The sequence below is a fragment of the Acomys minous genome, assembly GCF_964271855.1.
Source record: "Acomys minous genome assembly, chromosome: 2".
NCBI classification, from domain to species: Eukaryota; Metazoa; Chordata; class Mammalia; order Rodentia; family Muridae; genus Acomys; species Acomys minous.
Window position 1 is genome coordinate 62004139 of NC_140484.1, and position 20008 is coordinate 62024146.

Here is a 20008-nt window from a genome sequence, read left to right on the forward strand (position 1 = left end):
CAATGCCTCCGAGAGACATCACAGGAGAAGATTTGGGTGAAACTTCAGAAAGTACTTCAGGGTGTGATGGTGGGTGTGGTAGGGTTTGGAGGGATATTTGGGGTTTTTGTTTTTGTTTTATTTTGTTGTTGTTTTCTGAGGCAGGATCTCATTTGCTGCCTGGGCTGGACTTGAACTCACATAGGTCACCTTTCTCTGCCTCTTGAGTGTTGAGATTAAAGGCGTGCACAACCATAAACAGCTATATATTTATGAAAGACCAAAAATGTTAAATATGTTAAGCTGATCAGCTGACTTTTCAAAACGACAAACTTCTCATCTAAAGAAATGTAGAAAACACTTTATTTTTGGCAAAGAAGCCAAATCTATTCAATGGAAAAAGGATAGCATCTTCAACAAATAGTGCTGGTCTAACTAGGTGTCTATATGTAGAAAAATGCAAGTAGACCTATATTTAATCACCATGCATAAAACTCAAGTCCAAGTGGATTAAAGACCTCAACATAAAAACAGAGACACTAAATCTTTTAGAAGAAAAAATGGACAAGAGCCTGGAACTCACTGGCACAGGAGACAACTTCCTAAACAGAATTCCAACAGGCCAGGTCTTAAGGTCAACAATTAATAAATGGGACCTCATGAGGCTGAGAACCTTCTGTAAGGCAAAAGACACTGTCAACAGAACAAAGTGACAGCCGACAGACTGGGAAAAGATCTTCACCAACCCTACATCTGACAAAGGTCTAATATCTGAAATACATAAAGAATTCAAGAAATTAAACACCACCAAACCAAATAACCCAATTAAGAAATGGGGCTCAGAATTAAACAGAGAATTCTCAACAGAGGAATATCAAATGTCTGAGAAACACTTAAAGAAATGCTCAACGTCCTTAGTCATCAGAGAAATGCAAATAAAAACAACTCTGAGATTCCATCTTACACCCATCAGAATGGCTAAGATCAAAAACTCAAGTGACACCACATGCTGGCGAGGATGTGGAGAAAGGGGAACACTCCTTCATTGCTGGTGGGAGTGCAAACTTGTACAGCCACTTTGGAAATCAACCTGGTGCTTTCTCAGAAAACTGGGAATAGGGCTTCCTCAAGACCCAGGTATTCCACTCCTTGGAATATACCCAAAAGATGTTCCACCACACAATAAGGACATATGCTCAACCATGTTCATGGCAGCCTTATTCATAATAGCCAGAACCTGGAAACAACCTAAATGTCCCTCAGTCGAAAAATGGATAAAGAAACTGTGGTACATCTACACTATGAATACTACTCAGCTATTAAAAACAAGGAAGTCCTGAAATTTGTGGACAGATGGATACAACTAGAAATGATCATCCTGAGTGAGTTAACTCAGAACTAGAAAGACTTACATGGTATATACTAACTTATAACTGGACACTAGCCCAAAAGGCATGCCCCATGAAAGTCTTCACTTACCAAGACTTCATATTGGGACTCTTGGTGAGAGAACTATGGGAGAATGGGGGAAATAGAGGGATCCAGAGGGTCCTAGAAACCTACAAGAAGAACATCATGATGGGCGGATCCTGACTGGGGGGGGGGGGCAGCTCAAACTACTGTACCAATCACGGACAATACATGCAGTAAAAATTGAACCCCTATTTAGTTCTAGCCAATGGACAGGACATTCTCCACAGCTGTGTGGAGAGTGGGGATTGACTCTGACATGAACTCTGGTGCCCCATATTTGACCACATCCCCTTGGTGGGGAGGCCTGGTGGCACTCAGAGAAAGGAGAAGCAGGCTACCAGGATGAGACTTGACAGGCTGTGACCATATGGTGGGGGAGGAGGTCCCCTTCTGTCACAGACCTAGGGGAGGGGAATGGGATGAAAGAAGGAAGGAGGAAGGAACGGGGCGATACAAGTGAGGGGATAACAACTGAGATGTAATCTGAATAAAGTATTTAAATAAAAATTTAAAAATAAAATAAAAAGAATTAAAATTAAAAAAAAAAAAAAGAAATGTAGGAAAATAAAATATAGGCAGAGGTCTTTGCAAGGCTTGAGTAAGAAGCCACAGAGTCCTGGGTCTAGTTTGGGATGGTCTCTGTGACATCATGCCTTCGTGAAAACTTACTGAACTTTATGTTTGAAATCTAAACGCCAGTATGAAATTTTTAACTGCAGCTTTTTAAACTGACAACATAAAAGTGGCCGCTTGTGAGAATTCTTGAGGTTTGCAATGTCTCCTATTAGCTATCCGTGTGCACATGCTGTTGGCTGCCCTCTGTATCAGTTACAGGTTCGGCAGCTGACCACAACGCTGACAAAAACAACTTTAGTGATATGTGGTTTATTATGACTCACGGTCCAAGGGTAGAGACCATCAAAGCAGAGAGTGTGGCTGGCAGCAGGGGCGTGAGGCAGCTGGTCACGCTGCATCCTCAGCAGGGAAGCAGGGACACACAAATGCTGAGGCCCAGCTCGCTTCTTCCATTTTAATCAGTCCAGGACCCTAGCCCATGGGATCATGCAGCCCGCATTCAGGGTGTGCCTTCCCACCTCAACTCACCCAGTCTACACAGGACCTCACAGACATGCCCAGAGATGTGCATCCGCGGAGGTTCTAATCGCACCAAACTGACAAGCAAGGTGAACCATCCACCCTCTCACTGCTATCCACAGCGTTGCGAGTGTCGGGGTTATCCCACAGATACTCTCTCCAAAGTCCTCAGCCGAGACAAGAGGAAGCACCAGCCGCTCCTCTGAAAGGAATGCACAGTCCTGCCACTTCTCCCCTGAGGTGGTGGGCTGGCCTGCAGCCTCAGGCAGGGCCTCAGTGGGGGGGGACAGAGAAAATGGCTAGGAGGAGACAGAACACCCCAACATGGGCAGCCTGGCCTCCACTACCCATACACATGTTCTTCCTTAGGGAAGCATCTCCACGACTGTTTTCACAGTCAAATCTAAACCTGACGTCACTCTGCCTCTTTGTTCAGTTCACACAACCCATGAGGCATACTTACACAAATATACCATTTTCAAGATTTAAAGAAATTAATTATATGTAAGTGTGTGAGTGTAGTGGGTGTCTGCAGGAACGCAGGTGCCCTTGGAGATCAGAGGCACTGGGCCACCTGGAGCCAGACTTACATGCCACTTGGCATTGGGCACCCGACCTCGGGTCCTCTGCAAGAGCAGCATATGATCATAACCATTAGGCCACCTCTCCAGCCCCTAAATGTACCTCATCATGCTGCTTTTTACATTTTCTTCCCCAAATTTATAGTAAGGAGTGCCTTTACTGTTTCTCCAAAAGCCAAAGAAGCCAACACATAATTTCTATGATTTATTGAGCTACTGAACATGCTAAGAGACAAAGTGACATTTTCCCTACAAATTATTTGGTGCCTGCGATTTTCTGAGCACTGCAGCCAGATGGTTCCCACAGAAACTGAGAGGAGCCTGTTCTCGCAGTTCAAAGGTTTGCTTATTTTTCAGTCTTGAAGTCTTAAAGACGATATTGATTGCAGCACACAGCTCTACAGGAGGAGCCGGCCGGGGAAGGCCATGCTGGAATTTATTACCAAACAATGCTCATTATGGCTGTCTCTGACAGGGGTCCATTAAAATCAATTTTTATGTTTCTTATGTATTTTCTTTATCTAATGTTCTTGGCATTGTGTTTATTAGCCAGTTAAGACAAACGCCCAGCACAGGAGTTCGTGCTTTTTCTTTTCTTTTTTCTGCCCCCCCCACAAGCCCCACTTCTCTCAGAAATAACAAGAACTGCCATTTTAATACCACCACTCAGGGCCAGCGAACACAAGTTCAGCACTACATTTTAGGAGGAGACACTGAGGAGTGCTTACCACTTGTTTTGTTTTGTTTTTACAATTAGAAAAATATGACGAGAGGCACGCAGAGAGAAATGGGTGTCTGCCTAGGACGTCGTGCTCTGAAGCCACCCTGTGGAGAGACTCTTTCCAAACCTTGGCAGTGATCACCCTCAGCCTGGTGCCTTTTCCAGGAAGCAGCAGAGTGGCCTGGCAGAGCAAGCCGCCTAGCAGTGGGGAAAGCGGCTGGTAGACTCTGCCAGGCTTCATTTAAAAATCTCTGAGGTAAGTCACACAGTTGAGTTGTCCAGCTCTGGATCTCATGTGTTTAAGAATCAAACTGCTCAGTGTGGGTGGGGAAGATGGCTCAGTCAGCGACACACTTGTCTTGTAAGCATGAGGGTCTAGGATCAGTCCCAAGAACACACGCGCAAAGCTGGCACTGTGGTACGCACCTGCAAGCCCTATGCTGGGAAAGAAAGTCAGGCGAATCCCTGAAGCTCGTTCACTGGCCAACCTAGTCTAATGAGTGGTTTGTTCACTGTCTAACCTAGTCTAATGGGTGGCTTGTTCACTGGCTAACCTAGTCTAATGGGTGGCTTGTTCACTGGCTAACCCAGTGTAATGGGTAGCATGTTCACTGGCTAACCTAGTCTAATAAGTGGCTTGTTCACTGGCTAACCTAGTCTAATGAGTGGGTTCCAGGCAAAAGAGAGACTCTTCCCTCAAAAAGCAAAACACAAAAACAAAAACAAACAAACAAACAAACAAAATAACCAAGCTGGAAAGCACCCAAGGCTGCTGCCCTCTGGCTTCCACATTCACATACAGACACACGCACCCACAGGGACACACCTGCACATATAACACACACACAACCCTTCTGCAAAAGAACGCATGAATCAATCTCTGGAAGCTCCTGTCAAAGTCATGTCCCCAGAGCTTATGAGCTATTCCAGATTACTGGGTGATACACGAGCTGCCAAGGACACCACAACTCCCGGATCGTCATCTGAGATGCTAGTGTTTGTGGTTGGTGGCAGCAGGCTCTGGATTGCCCTGTGACCAGTGAGAAGGACCCAGGGCGCCTGCTGACTCCCACCTCCAGCACGCATACATGGGGCGCCCGTGCTTACTGCTCACACTTACTCGGTGCTTGAGGTCTTCCCGCTGAGAAATCGTATCCCGTGCAGGCCTTCCTCGCAGCCAGACAGCTCCATCTTCCCCAGAGGGCTGTCCAACCCTGTGTATTTCATTTTGCAGGTCTCAGCCATTCTGCCAAGTTCCTAGAGAGAAGCAATTTTTAAGTCAAGTAAGAAAGCGTGTTCGGAAGTGGTTGGTCGTTTATAAAGCATCCCGGAAGCATCGGTTACTTAACACACAGGACATATTACAAAGCTTTCCCTCCTGTTGTAATTTAATCTTAAGTCCCTTTTACACTACAGCCACTTTTCACAACAACCTGGGTCACCCAACCAGTGCCCACTTCTCTTTCGTCCCCTAACATGACAACGCCTCTATTTTCCCCTGCTGGCTGAACTAGTAGAAGATCTTTTTTTTTTTCCCTAACTCAGCAAGCTTTGTTTGAATAAGATGATTGACGGACAAACTGTTCCACATTTTAAATAAAGTACATTTAAAAGTGGAGTATGGGGCTGGGGATGTAGCATGAGGGGGCAGACCACTTGTCTAGCCCGTGCCAGATCTAGTTTTAGCTTCGTGCCAGATTTTTTTTTTTTTTAAGTCACAGAAGCATTAAGTTACAGAAATGCATTATAGAAAATGGCGGGATATGACTTGGCCCGCTGGGGACACAGGGCACCTGTGCCAGCAGATGGAAGAAACATGAATGAATGATGCTGAGGAGAACAGGTCAACTTGATCCCAATGGAAACTGCAAAAAAAAAAATGCCCAAGAGTTAAAAGCAAAGATGCACAGAAGGTATTTTTATGCCCCCTTCCCAACATCTTTTCCTTCCAAATTCCTTCTGTGACTCCAGGAAAGAGAGGTTTCTCCTTCCTTTCCAATCCAACATTGACTCCAGAACCCCTCCTGGGGCCCCGCACACCACTGACAAAGCGCACACCTGTGGCCCCAGGCTTAGAGCAGGATGGCTTGCTGCCTCTGCTTCTTCGGCCTAGAACTACCTCCAATTACTCTGCCTAGTCATCCTCCTCCCAGAAGCAGCTCCTTTACGTGGGTTATTATAGAATACATTATGACTCACTCGTCTCCTATTTTCCCTCCCAGGTCACACCCTCACGCACCGGAGCTTCCCAATCCCTGGATCCTGGTATCTTTAGCTCCTTAACCCCATTTCATCTAGAAACCTTACCGTGAGTGCCACAGGCCTCACCTGGGATCATACAGGATGTGCAGGAAAAAGTCAATTTATAATTATTTCCTGGGGTAGAGAAAGGTCGGAAACCACAGCCCACCATCCACATCTGGCTGAACCCCTAAGCCCCTCCCCCAGCCCCCTGTGTGTGAGTGATCGTCAGAACACACTCCTACCCTCCTTTATTCACCTACAGCCTATGGCTGTTTTTCTTCTGCTGCCAGGTTGTGACAGAGATGTGGTGGTCTCCAAGGCCTAGCACACTTATCCTCTGTCCCCCCACAGAAGAGTCTGCCGGCCCCTCAGAGGCCCACACACTGCACTGCAGCAGCCCCCCACTCTACAGGCTGGCCCCACGTGCAGTCGCCCTCAGCATCCTCTCCTGCCTGCCCACCGGTAGGTCTCTGTCTGTGCCGCCCCCATGCTGCCTGGGATCCCCTGTGTCATCCACTGCTTCCCTCTCCTCTCCCCTTCAGCCCACCATGAGCCAACACTTCCCAAATAATACTCAAACCTTGGTTACGTCATACCTTCAAAGTTTTCCTGCACAGCACCCCACTTCCTATATACACGGAAGTGGTCTATATACTTGAAAGTGGTCTCCTCCAGGGCCTCAGGGTATGAGGCTGCCGGGAGATCTCAGGCTCAGGCCACTTGTCACAGCTTACAAAGGCCCCTCTGTCCGTATCCTGCTTCTTTAACGCCCACTTCTGGACCAGCCCACTGACTGCAGGGTAAATGGCGACCTCTCAGGGCACTGACTCCAAGCTCAGGTTGATGGCAGACGAAACAAGCTATCCTAGACACAAGAACCCGGGCTTGCCTCCTTGGAGGCTGCTTTCTGGACACGGGAGGAGCATGTACACCCTGTATAGCCAATACAGCTGTCAAACCCAAACGCACGGGGTCCACATTTCTGAACGCAAAACTGGGCACACCCAGAGGTATGCACCCTTGAGAACTAGAGCAGAGGGACTACGGTGGCTCCAACAGCCCAATTTTTCGTATGTGCATCTGTGTCTGGATATATGCAATGAGTGCAGTGCCCACGGAGGGTAAAAGAGGGCATCAGATCCCCTTGAGCTGGGACAGTGTGGCTGTTAAAATCAGAACTTGAGTCCTCTGGAAGGGCTTTGGCCACTGAGCCATTTCTTCAGCCCCCAACAGCCCACCTGAGTGTTTGCTGACAGTAGTGGCCACAGGAAATGTGTACGTACACACACACACACACACACACACACACACCTTGAAGTTGTCTGAGATTGACAGTCCCAGGCACAGGATCTAGGTTGGGTCACTTACACTGGGTATCCCTGTGACCAGTCTGGGACCAAGCTGGGCTCTTCACTTGGCCATAGAACCCAGCGTGTGGCTCCTGTACCTATACTCCCTACCTCACCACTGTGGCATCCACCAAAAGCCACAAGAGGGGCTGACATTAATTGGTGGCAGAAAAAGAATCGATTTTCCACGGCTATTTGGAGACCTCTGGAAAAAAATGAAGTGAATTTCTTTTCATCTCCCTTTAACATGAAGGGCCTTTAAATAACAATGTTCTGAATTAAGCAGCTGGCGCCAGAGGCCAGTTCCCACCAAGGTACCAAAGGCCAGAGAACCCAAGTAGGCAGCAGCTCCCTTCCTTCTAAGCCTGACTTCAACCAGGCCTTCCAGAACTGTCTTTGCTGCTGCACTGCACCTTTCCCTAAGTGTTTCCATGTGATTCTCGAGCAGGCCCCAGGCCTGCCAGCAGCCAGCGGTATAGGAAGTAGGCGCCCTGCTGGTCTAAGGGGAAGGACGAGTAAAGAAACAGTCCTCAGGCCCCGCCAATGGGGAGCATGAAAGCCCTGTGAGGCCTCCCAGCCAGCCAGAGGCTGAGAAGGAAGTGCCAGAAGCAGCATTGGTCCCCAGGCCCCCACATCCACCTCAGCGACAGGCATGGGGAACCCCAGAAGAGAGCAAACCAGGCACTCATGTCACCTAATCCTAAAACTGACTCTGGGAATTTGGGAGAGAGTGAGTTTAGCTGGCCAACTAGGAAAGGCCAGAAGCAACATAACAAGACGTAGGCCCACCCATGATGCCCACCAGACCAGGAGCCTCCCAGGGGACTTGTGAGCTGTCATAGTCAGCAGAAGACAATCGCCCTGGGGCCCCCATGCCTGACTGACAGAGGGACTTGGAGAGGCTAATATCAAACAGAGCAGGCTGACCTGACATTCAGACATCATTCCAAAACCACCTGCTAAAGTCTGACCTTCAAGGCCAATGGAGGAAAGAGATGAGTCTTCGAGTCCGTAACTAAGTGTCTGCGCAGCCAGTGGCACGCGCATAACAGGAAGTGAACCCTGCCCTGGGATGACAACAGTGGCCATCTGTCTCATGTAGGGCCACTACTGCTGTGATAAAACACCATGACCAAAGCAACTTGGGGGAGGAAAGGGTTTATTTTCCTCATGGTTCCATATAAGAGTTCATCATCAAAAGTGGTGAGGGCAGGGACCTGGAGGCAGGAGCTGTTGAGAGACCAAAAGGGGTGTGGCTTGCTGGCTTGCTCCCCATGGCTTGATCAGCCTGGTTTCTTAGAGAACCCAGGACCACTAGCCTAGGGGTGGCCCCCCACACAATGGCCTATCCCCTGTGAATCACTAATTAAGACAATGCCCTACAGGTTTGCCCATAGCACAATCTTATGGAGACATTTTTCTCAACTGAGGTTCCTTCCTCTCTGACGATTCTAGCCTGTGTCAAGATGACATAAAACTAGGCAGTACACAAACCTAGTTTTATTTCTGTCACTATGGTAACAGGCCCTGTCCCGTCCAAAAAATAATAATAATAATAACTTTAGGGTGGAAATGGGTTTATTTGGCTAACGGTCCAGGGTAAAGCCCATAATTTCATGGAAACCAAGGTAGGAACTGAAGCAGCTAGTCACATTCAGTCATGAGCACAAAGAGAACAAACACATGCCTGCCTGCGGTTCAGCTTTTTTATTCACATAAGTTCCAGGGCCTCAAAGTAGGGAATGGTGCCTTCCACAGTGGGCTGTCTTCCTGCATCCATTAACAATCAATATAATCCTCCATAGGCATGCCTACAGGCTAGTCCTAGCCAGCCACCCTTCCCCGGTGACCGCAGGCTGTGGGAAGTTGACAGTTGGAACAAACCATCACAGCAGTTCTCAGATGAAGAAGCCCCGCATATTCGTAGCCACCTTCCCGGCTGTACCCTGCTCCAGTCTCAAGCTTGTGGAGGTTTGTGGTGTGGGATTGTAAAGTGCATCACAAGAACCCCCTTCTGGTAGCTGACACTCTGCTGGGGAAGAACTTTCCAACACCCAGAGCCTTAGAAGCTGGGGACTGCGGCAGGCATGTAGCAGATCCCAAAAGCAGCCCAGGACTGTGTCTGTTAAAGGACCCCGTCACCTAAATAACAGGCCGCCTGCGGCAAGTCACAGCACAGACACTAAGGCTTGCGCAACACAGTCGGCACATGGACGACAGCATATTGATTTGTTCCCTGGTCTGCAAGCCAGGGTGTCTCAAGATTCAAACCGCTACCATAACAGACACCATACTTGGAAAAAGTTCAGTTTCCCGCCCCAAATGTCATACAGGTGCCTCTATGGGAGTGAAAGTGAGCAAATCAGAAAAGAGCCTGCTTCTTCCTCTCACAGTGGAATCCAGCAAGTAGAATCGAACTGCAGGGTGTGTGTGTGCGTGTGTATTCGTGTGCGTGTGTGTGCGCACGCGCGTGTATGTATGTGTGCGTGTGTGCGCGCGCGTGCGTGTGTGTGTGTGTGTGTGTGTGTGTGTGCGTGCGTGTGCATGTGCGTGTATGTGTGTATATGTCCCCGTGTGCGCACACATGTGAACAGTCTGGAGGAGTGGACTGTTCCAGAATCCCCCAGAACTTCAAGCACTTTTGTGAGCCAGTTCCAGACAGCTTCTACTCACACTCCCACTAGGGCAGCTCACTGACCCACCTCTGCCTCTACCTGGAAGCTGGTACGTGAGAGCAGAACCCAGCCCAGAAGGGTGTCTTGCTGGAAGCTCTCCAGTTCTCACTGCCCATTTCCTTAAGTGGTTGCCGAAAAGGCTCTGCCCTTTGTTCACACTCCTGTAGGACCCAGAGATCCCGTGCCAAGCTGTCCCTGTGAGTAGTGAGGCTGCAGAGTCATAATCCTGGGGTAAGCATTCTCTATCTTCTTTCTACCTAGTTACTAGTATAGGCACTTATATACCAAAATAAAAAAAAAAAAAGTGAAAAAAACTCACTTTTTTAAAAAAGTCAGGGTCTCTCTGTAGCCTTAGCTATCCTGGAAATCACTATGTAGACCAGGCTGGCCTTGAACTCACAGAGAACCACCTGCCTCTGCCTCCCAAGGCATTTTTAATGGTAAAATAGACTTACTGTGGGAAGCCTCAGACCCAGTTCCTGGATGTTCTAAATCAACTCTGTGCTCAGACTGTCACCTTCAAAAAATGATGAGGAAAGTTCTGTCCTCCAGCCCTGTGTGTTAAAGTAGTTTACCAAAGCCAGAAGCTGATATCCACAGCGAAGCAGTCACCATCACTAAACAAAGCATGAGCTCGCTGCTTTGCCAGCTGACTGCACAACCAAGAGATGCAAAGAGGAAGGCAGACTGCATAAACCAGTGAAACCCAGACCCCCAGCAAGAAACTCAGAACGCAGAGGGGACTCCATATCTGCTGACAGCACGCTCCTCCCCAAGCCTCCGCAGGTAACTGTGACAGGGGGCCTAGGGCCTGGGCAGTGAGGCACAGCCTACCAGAGACCTTCTACAGAACTCCGAGCTGTCACTGTCTCCCAGTTGGGAGAACAACCCAGTTTATAGCAGCCAGGTGCCTTCACTCTGGTACTCTGGGCTCTGGAGCCGCTACAAGGCTGTGGGACTGGGTTCTTGCAAAGACACTGGACCTCAAGAAAGACAGGAGCCCAGACTTTCTTGTTTGAACCCTGGAGAAGCAGGGCTTTTCTAAAACAGACCCGGAAGGATGACGGACAGCCAACCACATTTTGGTCTTTGAAACTCCTGCTGATCTGTCTTTTCTATACTCCAGGCTCAGAGGGTGCACCAGGGTTCAGCACAGTACCCCACTTGCTCTTTACTCCTCAGGCCTAGCAGGTCCCGAGCGGCCACCTGGGCATGAGGAGATCAATGTCACCGCCACCTCCACTGGCAGCTCTGAGGGCTCCCAAGTCTAAACAGCCTGTGCATGATAGCAGTCCTGCCCCAGGCACTGCACCTTAACCCTAGCACCCAAGCTTGGGCACTCCTGGTCCCAAGATGCCATCTCTAGCCTTGCTCAGTGTGGCCTACCACCCAGTAGGGTTGCAGTGCTTTGAAACCAAATGTCCCTTTTCCTGGGATAAAAGAACAAATCCACAAGCTGACAACTCAGGGTCGAATCTGCCTCCACAGGAGAGAGCATCCAAACAAACCCTGGGAGAGCCGGGATACCTCATCTCCCCAGGCACCTGGCCAGGACAGGCATGAAGATCCGCGAAGGAACTCGGGAACATCTTGCGCAAAGCCCAAGACACACAAATCCCAAAGCATCTCTGTGCCTCATTTTAACACTCTGAATCTCAGTTCTGATCAAGACTGACTCGTTTATAGTTTGCTGTGGGGGAAAAAAATGAGAAAATACCTAGGTTTCCTTCTTTTTAAATTACCCCTCCTAGAGCCTTGCTACGCAATCCCCCCAAGATAACACGGGGACTCTCATGGGAAGGACTGGAGGTTCCCTGGCTGGTTGGTCTGCTGGGATGGTGTGCGCCCAGGGCCACCCCCATGTGGCCACAAGTCTCATGCTGCCAACAGCACATTCCTCGTGGGCTGGAAAACTTCTAGCACTCCAGGCCCCACTAACGACAGAGCTAAGTGTGACAGGCTGTCAGGAGGGAAAAAGGGTGGCAGGCTGGCGCTCGTTGTGAAGTGTCACCTCTTCTGGTTGCCATGACTCGGGGAGCTTCAGCTTAAATGTGTCACGGCACAAAGTTCCCATCCCGCAGAGCTTTGCCAGCCAGGAAGTTAATGACTGCTTAGGAAACTTGGGAGTGGGGGGGCAGAGTGAGGTCTGAAGGAGACATGACCTTTTCCAATTAGGATAGCAGAGCTGGGGAGTCCTGCCCCCACATGGGGAGGAGGAGCCTCTGTGTCCTCATCGCTGGGAAATCCTGACTGAGCTGTGGCATGGCGAGCACGCTCCCTACCCTCTGGCGGGCAGCAAGGCTGGTTAAAATGAGTCACGCGCAAGAGAGCCCCTGTGGATGCCGCCACATATTACGACACACCTGCCGGCTTCCACGCGTTAGGCAGATAGGGTTCTATGATCAGCTAGAACTGGGGACCCACTAGGATGTATGTCCCTGCTCAGTAACCTAACCTGGCTGGCATGGGCTCCCAGGAACAGGGACACTGGTTAGACGGCTTTCATAGTGGGGCTCCACTATGGTCTTCACTGGTCAGTCTCCAGCAACATGTCAAGGTAGTAGATACGTGCTGTGCAGAGGAGCACAGATTTGGGGAGCCCCGCAGACACTTTCGGCTCCCTGATGTAGGGGGTACTTCCTCTGTAAGATGCCCAGTTCCCAGCACTGCTAGGTTCTGTAAAACCTAAGTACTCGAAGGCCATGAAGGACTGAGCAAACAGGTGTTCTGTCTGGAGCCGCACCTCAAGGGACTTGCCCTCTCCCTCTGTGTCTATGTGACTCTGTGTACTGTATGTACTCTTAAGCATGCCCCTTCCACAACCCAGGAATAGCCAGTGTACATGTCCTGTTGGCACTGAGTCCAAGGACCTCAGCTCAGCACACAAAGGCAGCAGTTCCCAGCCACTAGCCAGCTCCTCTCCGTCCCAGCCCACCAAAGCCAACTACCACGCAGGTCCCAGAGCCCAATGGCAGGATCCTTTTACACACAGACTGCATTTCTCACAAGTAACTGCCTTGTGAGTGTGAGGAGGCCTCTCCCATCCTTCCCTCTTTCCCACCGCTGGTGAGTGAATTTCAGGCTAATGCTCAACAAAGCCACTAAACTTCCTTGAGTGTCTTCCATTACTGGTGAACAGAACTGATGTTCCTTGATGCAAAGCCACTGGTTGCCTTCCATGTCCCTCATAAACGAGCCGGCAGAACTAGCAGAATTAAGTCATCCTTGCTCTTAGTAGCTAAGTTCTTGGTGGTTCAACAGCAGAGGATTCTGGGAGTAGAGCCTGCAATAATTTATTACTTCAGATTCTAAATGGAAGAGAATGATTTCTAGACATCCCAGTGGCCATGACCACACTAGGCATTGACAGGCCCAGCTCACTCTTTGAGGGACAGCCACCACCCTGCCCTACATCCACCCTGCTTCGGAAACGCAGTCACTGCCAAGCGATTAACCCAAGGCTCCAGTCACACGGCAGGGGATTTTATGTTCTAAATTACTTACATTATACCCAGAGCCTATCAGTGGTTTGATAACTTGAACATATAATTCCATACCTTTTGCTCTTTAAATAATAACTCAGACCAATCCTGCCGCCGGAGCCAAGATTTCCACACTGAAAGTGCACTTTCTGTTTGATTAAACACTAATAAATGCAAGAATAAAACCCCAGTCTTTTATCTTACAGTAAATTCTTCAAAAACCACACACTCTAACAATTAATTTCTTCTCTAGAGAAAGAGACAGGGCCTTCCTCTCCCAGACAGCTTCACAGGCTAAAGTCTTAATTACAACCGTTAAACATAATTTATTATAGTTCAGGGTTTACAGAAAAAATGACATCATAGCATGGGTTCTGGGTTCCTGACGTGACCCGTCAGTCAACAGGCCTCTGGTGGGGTACTCTAGACAATCCTTGGTGGACAGAAAGAGTCACCATGGCCCTTCTTGCCACTGAGACACCTGTGCACAGACTGTCAGTCCTCGCCAATGTGTGAGTCACCACTGTGAAAACCGATCTATAGACAGAGAGATGCATACAAAAACCTTAGCATTTTCTCATGTGTGTTTAATGTTTTAAAATTTACAAGGTTTTTTCAGGTTTCATGCATAAAATAGAACATATCTGGGGGACAGTGCTGTCACAGAAAGGAGGTACTTGTCACGGGGGAAAAAGGTGGGGTTCCCATCATCGCAGAGTATGGAGGCAGAATGGGGACACTGGGTGCATGACCATATGCAGCTTACATGTTCCTAACACTGACAGGGACACCCAGTGTGGCCTGCCACAAACCCACCACCAGCCATCATGTACCTTTCTGCTTGGGTCCCCCCAGTTGAGATCACAAAGAGGTTAGATAGTTCCCAAAACAACAGGTAGTGAGTGATCTGGAACCACACACCAGCTACAACAGTCTTTGAATAGGGTCTCAGTCTCTACAGGTGGCAACAACACAATCTATCTTATTTGGAGCTTGGAAAATTCAAAGGAAGATATCATTCAATGAACAGACCTCAGCAGTATGGAAAATCCACTTACCTAGTGTAACAGTGGATGCCTGTACATAGACAGAAACAAGACTAAGGCGGGCCTCAGAAGATTTTGAACTCAGAGTGGCCTCTCTGGTCAGCTTGAGCATACATAGTACATTTTTCCCAGAAACAGGGACACCGTGTGGACCAAAGAGGCAAGAACGAGAAGGCACTCAGAAGCCTTCCTCATGGACTAGCCAGTCATTAGAAAGTAGTATATTACACATGGTCTCAGCTTGAGCCATAGAAAGGGTAAACTGAGGCAGAGCAGTTTCAAGAGCAGCCAAATGGGCACATGTAAGCACTAACTGTAAGGTGACAGGACAGGTCAGGAACAAGCAGCAAGACAAAGAGTGGAGGACACAGCCAAACAAGCTCACAATTTGCTCTGGAGAGACCAACAAGGCCAGGCAACTAGCTCTTCATGATGTTCAGCATACCCAGCCCTGTAAGAACAAATGACACACATTCTCCATTCCTGAACAAAGGCCAAGGGTGCCATCTTGCCAATAAAGTAATGCCAACGGGTATAGAACAGCCATGCTAAGTCTGAAGTCCGCCTCTTGGTATCTAACAGCCTCGCATTGCAGACAAATTACAGGGCAGACACATCCCAGCTGAGCTCCCAGATTAGTCCCCACAAGCTCCCCAGGTGGCATGGCCTGTGCTCAGAGCACAGAGGCTCCTCCCTTCTGCAGCCACACAGTGGCGTTCCCTTCACATCTGAAGCATGCACATCCTCGGATCTGAGCACTTACTTAACAGACCCTCATTTATCTTCTCCGAAATACCATCAGTCAGTCCCACTTCGGGACGTCCCTCTATATTCCTAACACCAACATTCAGCAACTGGTACCCAATTTGGATGTTTTTCAACTCTCAAAGGTCTCTGTGTATCCCTGGTGGCTTACGTCATTTTTGCTGAGTGCATAGAGTCTCAGTGACGTCTCAGATGAGCAGCGAGCTTTTGGGTGAGTTTCCAAAAGAAAAGATGATGACCAACCACCCAGAGGTTGCATCTCCAACCTCACTGTAAGGATCTGAAATGGTGAGAGGTTCCTTACAGGACGGTGCTGGGCTGTTCTTCTCAACTGGTTCTTTTTATTAAAATTAATCATGAAAGCTAAATGCTGTGGTAGATATTCTTCTCAGAAGCAGCTAAAGAGTAGTTTATTTTGGCTCTCTGTTTGATAGATACAACCCATCACATCACAGAAGGCATGGAGGTAGGACTTGTAAGCGCACACATGTGCATGTGCGTGTGTGCACACAAGCTCACATGGAAACCACTGATCAACCTGAGGTGTCCTTCCACAGGAGCCATCTCCCTTGATTTTTGAAATGAAGTCTGTTGCTGGCCTGGAATTTTCCAAGGTAGGCTGGCTGGCCAGAAAGCCAGAGATGCAGCTGCCTCACCTCCCCAGCACCGGTGTGACAAGGAAATTTTACATGAGTTTGAACTCCGTGATCATACTGCATAGCAAGCACATCTGAGACCGAGGCTTCTTCTCCCCAGCCCCTGTCATGTTGCTCTGTTTGCTTACTATGGATCTCTAAGAAGGACAGAAATTCAAATGCCTGTTGGGGGGAACTGTCCTCTGGATGTGGAATCCAACCTATCAACACAGTATCTGTTCCTGTGGGTTGAGCTACCATGCAGATCACAGGTCCACCTACGTGCTCTGTTCATATCACGCACAAGACAGTTCATGGTGGCCATGTTTAAAGAGCCGCAATCTTCTTGGTTTTTTGTTTTGTTGCTTTTGTTGTTGTAGTTGTTGTTTGTTTTTGGTTTTTCAAGGCAAGGTTTCTCTGTGTAGCCCTGGCTGTCCTAGAACTCATTCTGTAAGCCAGACTGGCCTTGAACTCACAGAGATTGGCCTGCCTCTGCCTCCTGAGCACTGGAATTAAAGACATACAACTCCAACCACCCAGCCCAGAGCCACAGTCTTAACCACGCCCAGAATCCGCAGCCTGCTGTTGCTACCTGGATGTGCCTATTCTATCTGAGGATGGCACTGTCGCACTAGCACCAGTTTTCCCCTTACTGAGTCAACTTCACGCACCCTGCCACTGTCTGTGTCCTTAACAAAATCCCAGGGAATGGCGCTCGTAGTCTATAGAGTCCCTCCCCGACATCTGTAGGCAGTCAGAGCAGGATCAAGGTACCCGAAAATGTGGGGTCTAGCGAGGGCTCATTTTCTCATTCTTGTTCCTTTCTCACTATGCCTTTACATGTGAGAAGGAGCCCCTCTCTGTGCGCTAACGCATTCCTGAGGGCAGCAGTTTGTGACCACATCACCTCCTATAGCCTCTACCTCAATTCTGTCACCTTAAATGTTCACCTTCAACACATGAACCCGGGGACGCATTCATTCCGGCTGCCATACACACTGTATGCAAACAGGATGGAGCTGCCAGATTAGATGAGGGGGAAATTTTAGGGCTCTAAATGAAAATACCTAATGTTTAATATAGAAAAAAATCACTCTTAGGTCAAGTTATTTGAGATATTTGCTATGGGTGTGGGAAAGGTATTCGCATTATCTATGTAGTAATAAAAACAGAGACCAACCTGTAACTGATTTATCAGCAAATGATACAATGACTAAAGTATTGTGCAAATATTTTTCCTTGGAAATAGAGATTATTACCAAATTATCTGTAAGCTACACCCTGCCTTGGGTCAGATAATTGAGTAATGTAATTATCTGTCCCTCACACTAACCTATCCTCGCTGTCATGAAGGAAAACCCTAGAGTTTAGTTTAAAAACACACACATACACACACACACACACACACACACACACACACACACACAACTTTGAAGCATTATTGCAAAATTTAACAGTATTTTTTTTTATCTCCACTAAGATAGAAATCAATTCTTTAGACAAGATTCACTGATTTAAAAAAAACCTCATAGACTTGCAATGCTAATTTCAAAGATGACTTGAATTAGAAGAATCTAGACTTCAGGGCTAAAAAAAGGCTGTCTATCTGCCTGCATCTTTAACCTACTATGCTGGATTCCCCCACAAGGATACAACTGTTCAGAGGGACCTGGCACACCAGCCGCAACAGGGCACACAGGCACAGAGGCAGTCTGCACCAAGAAGGCAGAGCATGCTCTCCACCTTACTTTGGGAAAGAGTGACAAAAGCCCACATGACACTCACTAGGCTGTCACTTTCACACCGTTAGGAGTGGACACTTAACTTGCTGGAGACCCTTCTTTCAATTCTGTCAGCCACGGTCCTGAAATCCCAATATCCCACCTGTTCTCACCCATCCAAATCTAGAGCTTTCCCTAAGAACTGCCTTCTTGCCTGTGCTTTCCCTCAGCCACGGAGCTTCCCTGCAGCGCCTCACAGCTGTGCTGTGCCATGACACAACCCTGCCACGCCGCACTGCATCGACTCAGCGAACAGACTTCCTCCACGCACCCACAGACCCAACGTCAGCACACACCCTCCCCCTGTTCCCGAGCGGAGGCAAAGGAAGAGGGGCCGAGAATGGGCTATCCTTCCACATTGTACGTCTCCCCACCCATCAGGTCCACTGCTCTCCCTGAGATACGTGTGGCGCAGAGAATGGGAAAGAGAAGTCGAGGGAGAGAAACAGGAACAGGCCGGCAACCACTCTGCTGGGTCTGCCCTACCCAACCTGGAACTAAACGAGCTCGCTACCTTGATGGTACACTGCTTTCTCCTTTGATTAAAAGAAAACTTCAACGGAGGCAGTACAGGAGGGCAAGGCAACATTCACGCGCCAGGCAAACAAAAAGAGAGAGGGCCAATGGAGCGTCGGGGAGCACGGGCCGAGTTGCGCTGTGCACAGGAGTGCGGGCAGATGCAATTTTGAGCACGGTCTCCCGGGGCAGACACTGCCATGAGTGTCATGTGAACACCGGCAGCGCACTGTGGGAACGCAATAAAAATTAAACCATCGAGAGAGGGAACTTTATCCCACAGCTTAAAGCAATATCTATTCCAGACACTTTTGCGTAGCAGTAATAAACATCTCACACAGGAAAGAGAAAATTTCAACCCAACAGGAAAAAAAAAACAAACAAACAGAAGAAGCCTTGGAAAGCCAAATGCCAGGCTAGAACTCCTGGCTTCACACAGGCGAACTGGCACAATTGATCGAGGCTTTAATCCCTCAGACTTGCTCTTTGTAAATAGCTGCCCAAATGATCTCATTTTTTTGACTACTCGAGGAAGAAAGAAGTATCCAAACTCTATTTTAATGACAGAAGCACACTGCAAGGTTGCCAGTGCTCATCCTAACACATGTGACCTCATAGAGCCCCAAACTGGATCCTTACTCTTACCAAGCAGTAAGGTCTCCTGACAGCCACTGACTACCTTTCTAGTGTTCTGGCCCCTCCTCCACCTTCCACCTCCCACTTACTCCCCCTTGGACCCACCTTACCTACCCTTACCAGGTGGTCCAGTTGACCTTCTGTTCCTGTGACAAACACCATGACCAGAAACAACTTAGGGCATAAAAAGTTTATTTGGTTTATACTTCCAGGTCAAAGTTCATCACTGAGAAAGTCAGGGCAGGAACTGAAGCAGAAAACTGCACAGGAAGGGTGTTCCCTGGCTTGCTCAGCTAGCTTTCTCATACAACCCAGGCTCACCTGCACAGGGTGAGCTCCTAAAGTCAACTATCATCCCCCTACACGGGGCTCCTGCTACTGCTCTGGGGTTTCAGAAGGGTGTGTCTATTTTGGCTCGCAGTCTGAAGGTGGCACAGTCAATCACGGAGAAGTATGACAGCAGGAAGTCGGCACGTCAGGTCATATACTCACAGACGGGAAGTTCGTCTCTCTCCTCTTTTATTCAGTCTGGGACTCCAGCCCATAAGGAAGATGCCACCCATACGCTGGCTGAGACGTCTCCCCTCCATCAATCTGATCTGGAAAACCTCTCCCACACACATATCCAGCTGCATGTCTCTCAGGTGAGTCTAGACCCTGCCAAGCTGACAATCAATAGCAACATCGCATCTTCACTGAAAATCTGGGAGCCAACTCCCATGACACTTTATCAGGAGAATGCTATCTCCACCTACGGCTCTGGGCCAGACAGGATCAGAAGAAAAGCTAGACAGCAATATTAGTGAGAGAAGCTGAGGGATGACTCCCAGAAAATAAACAGCTCACACAACTTCTAGAAGGCCCTCCAGTCCTGCAGAGGACTTAATACCCCGCCCGATTCCAGTGACCTAGTAAATGTTTCATCTCGATTCAACCCCTAAAACACCGTAAGAATATAAAGAAGAGCTTTAGACTTGTTTCCTGGTTCCTCAAGTTTAACAGATAAAATGTATTGAAAGCAGATCCATAT

General features: G+C 48.5%; 1 protein-coding gene across 3 annotated transcripts in view; it reads right to left on the reverse strand.

Moving 5' to 3' along the window:
- MGMT (O-6-methylguanine-DNA methyltransferase) overlaps positions 1–20008 on the reverse strand; it is a 240376-nt gene that overhangs the window by 184314 nt on the left and 36054 nt on the right. For 2 of the 3 annotated variants that reach the window (XM_084773172.1, XM_084773173.1), the window contains one exon: positions 4970–5106. In XM_084773172.1, coding sequence (XP_084629298.1) covers positions 4970–5094 — 125 coding nt within the window. In that variant the 5' untranslated portion in view covers positions 5095–5106. Of the gene's footprint in view, positions 1–4969; positions 5107–5907; positions 5927–20008 lie in introns of those variants that run through there. The other variant, XM_084773174.1, reaches the window with a different exon arrangement.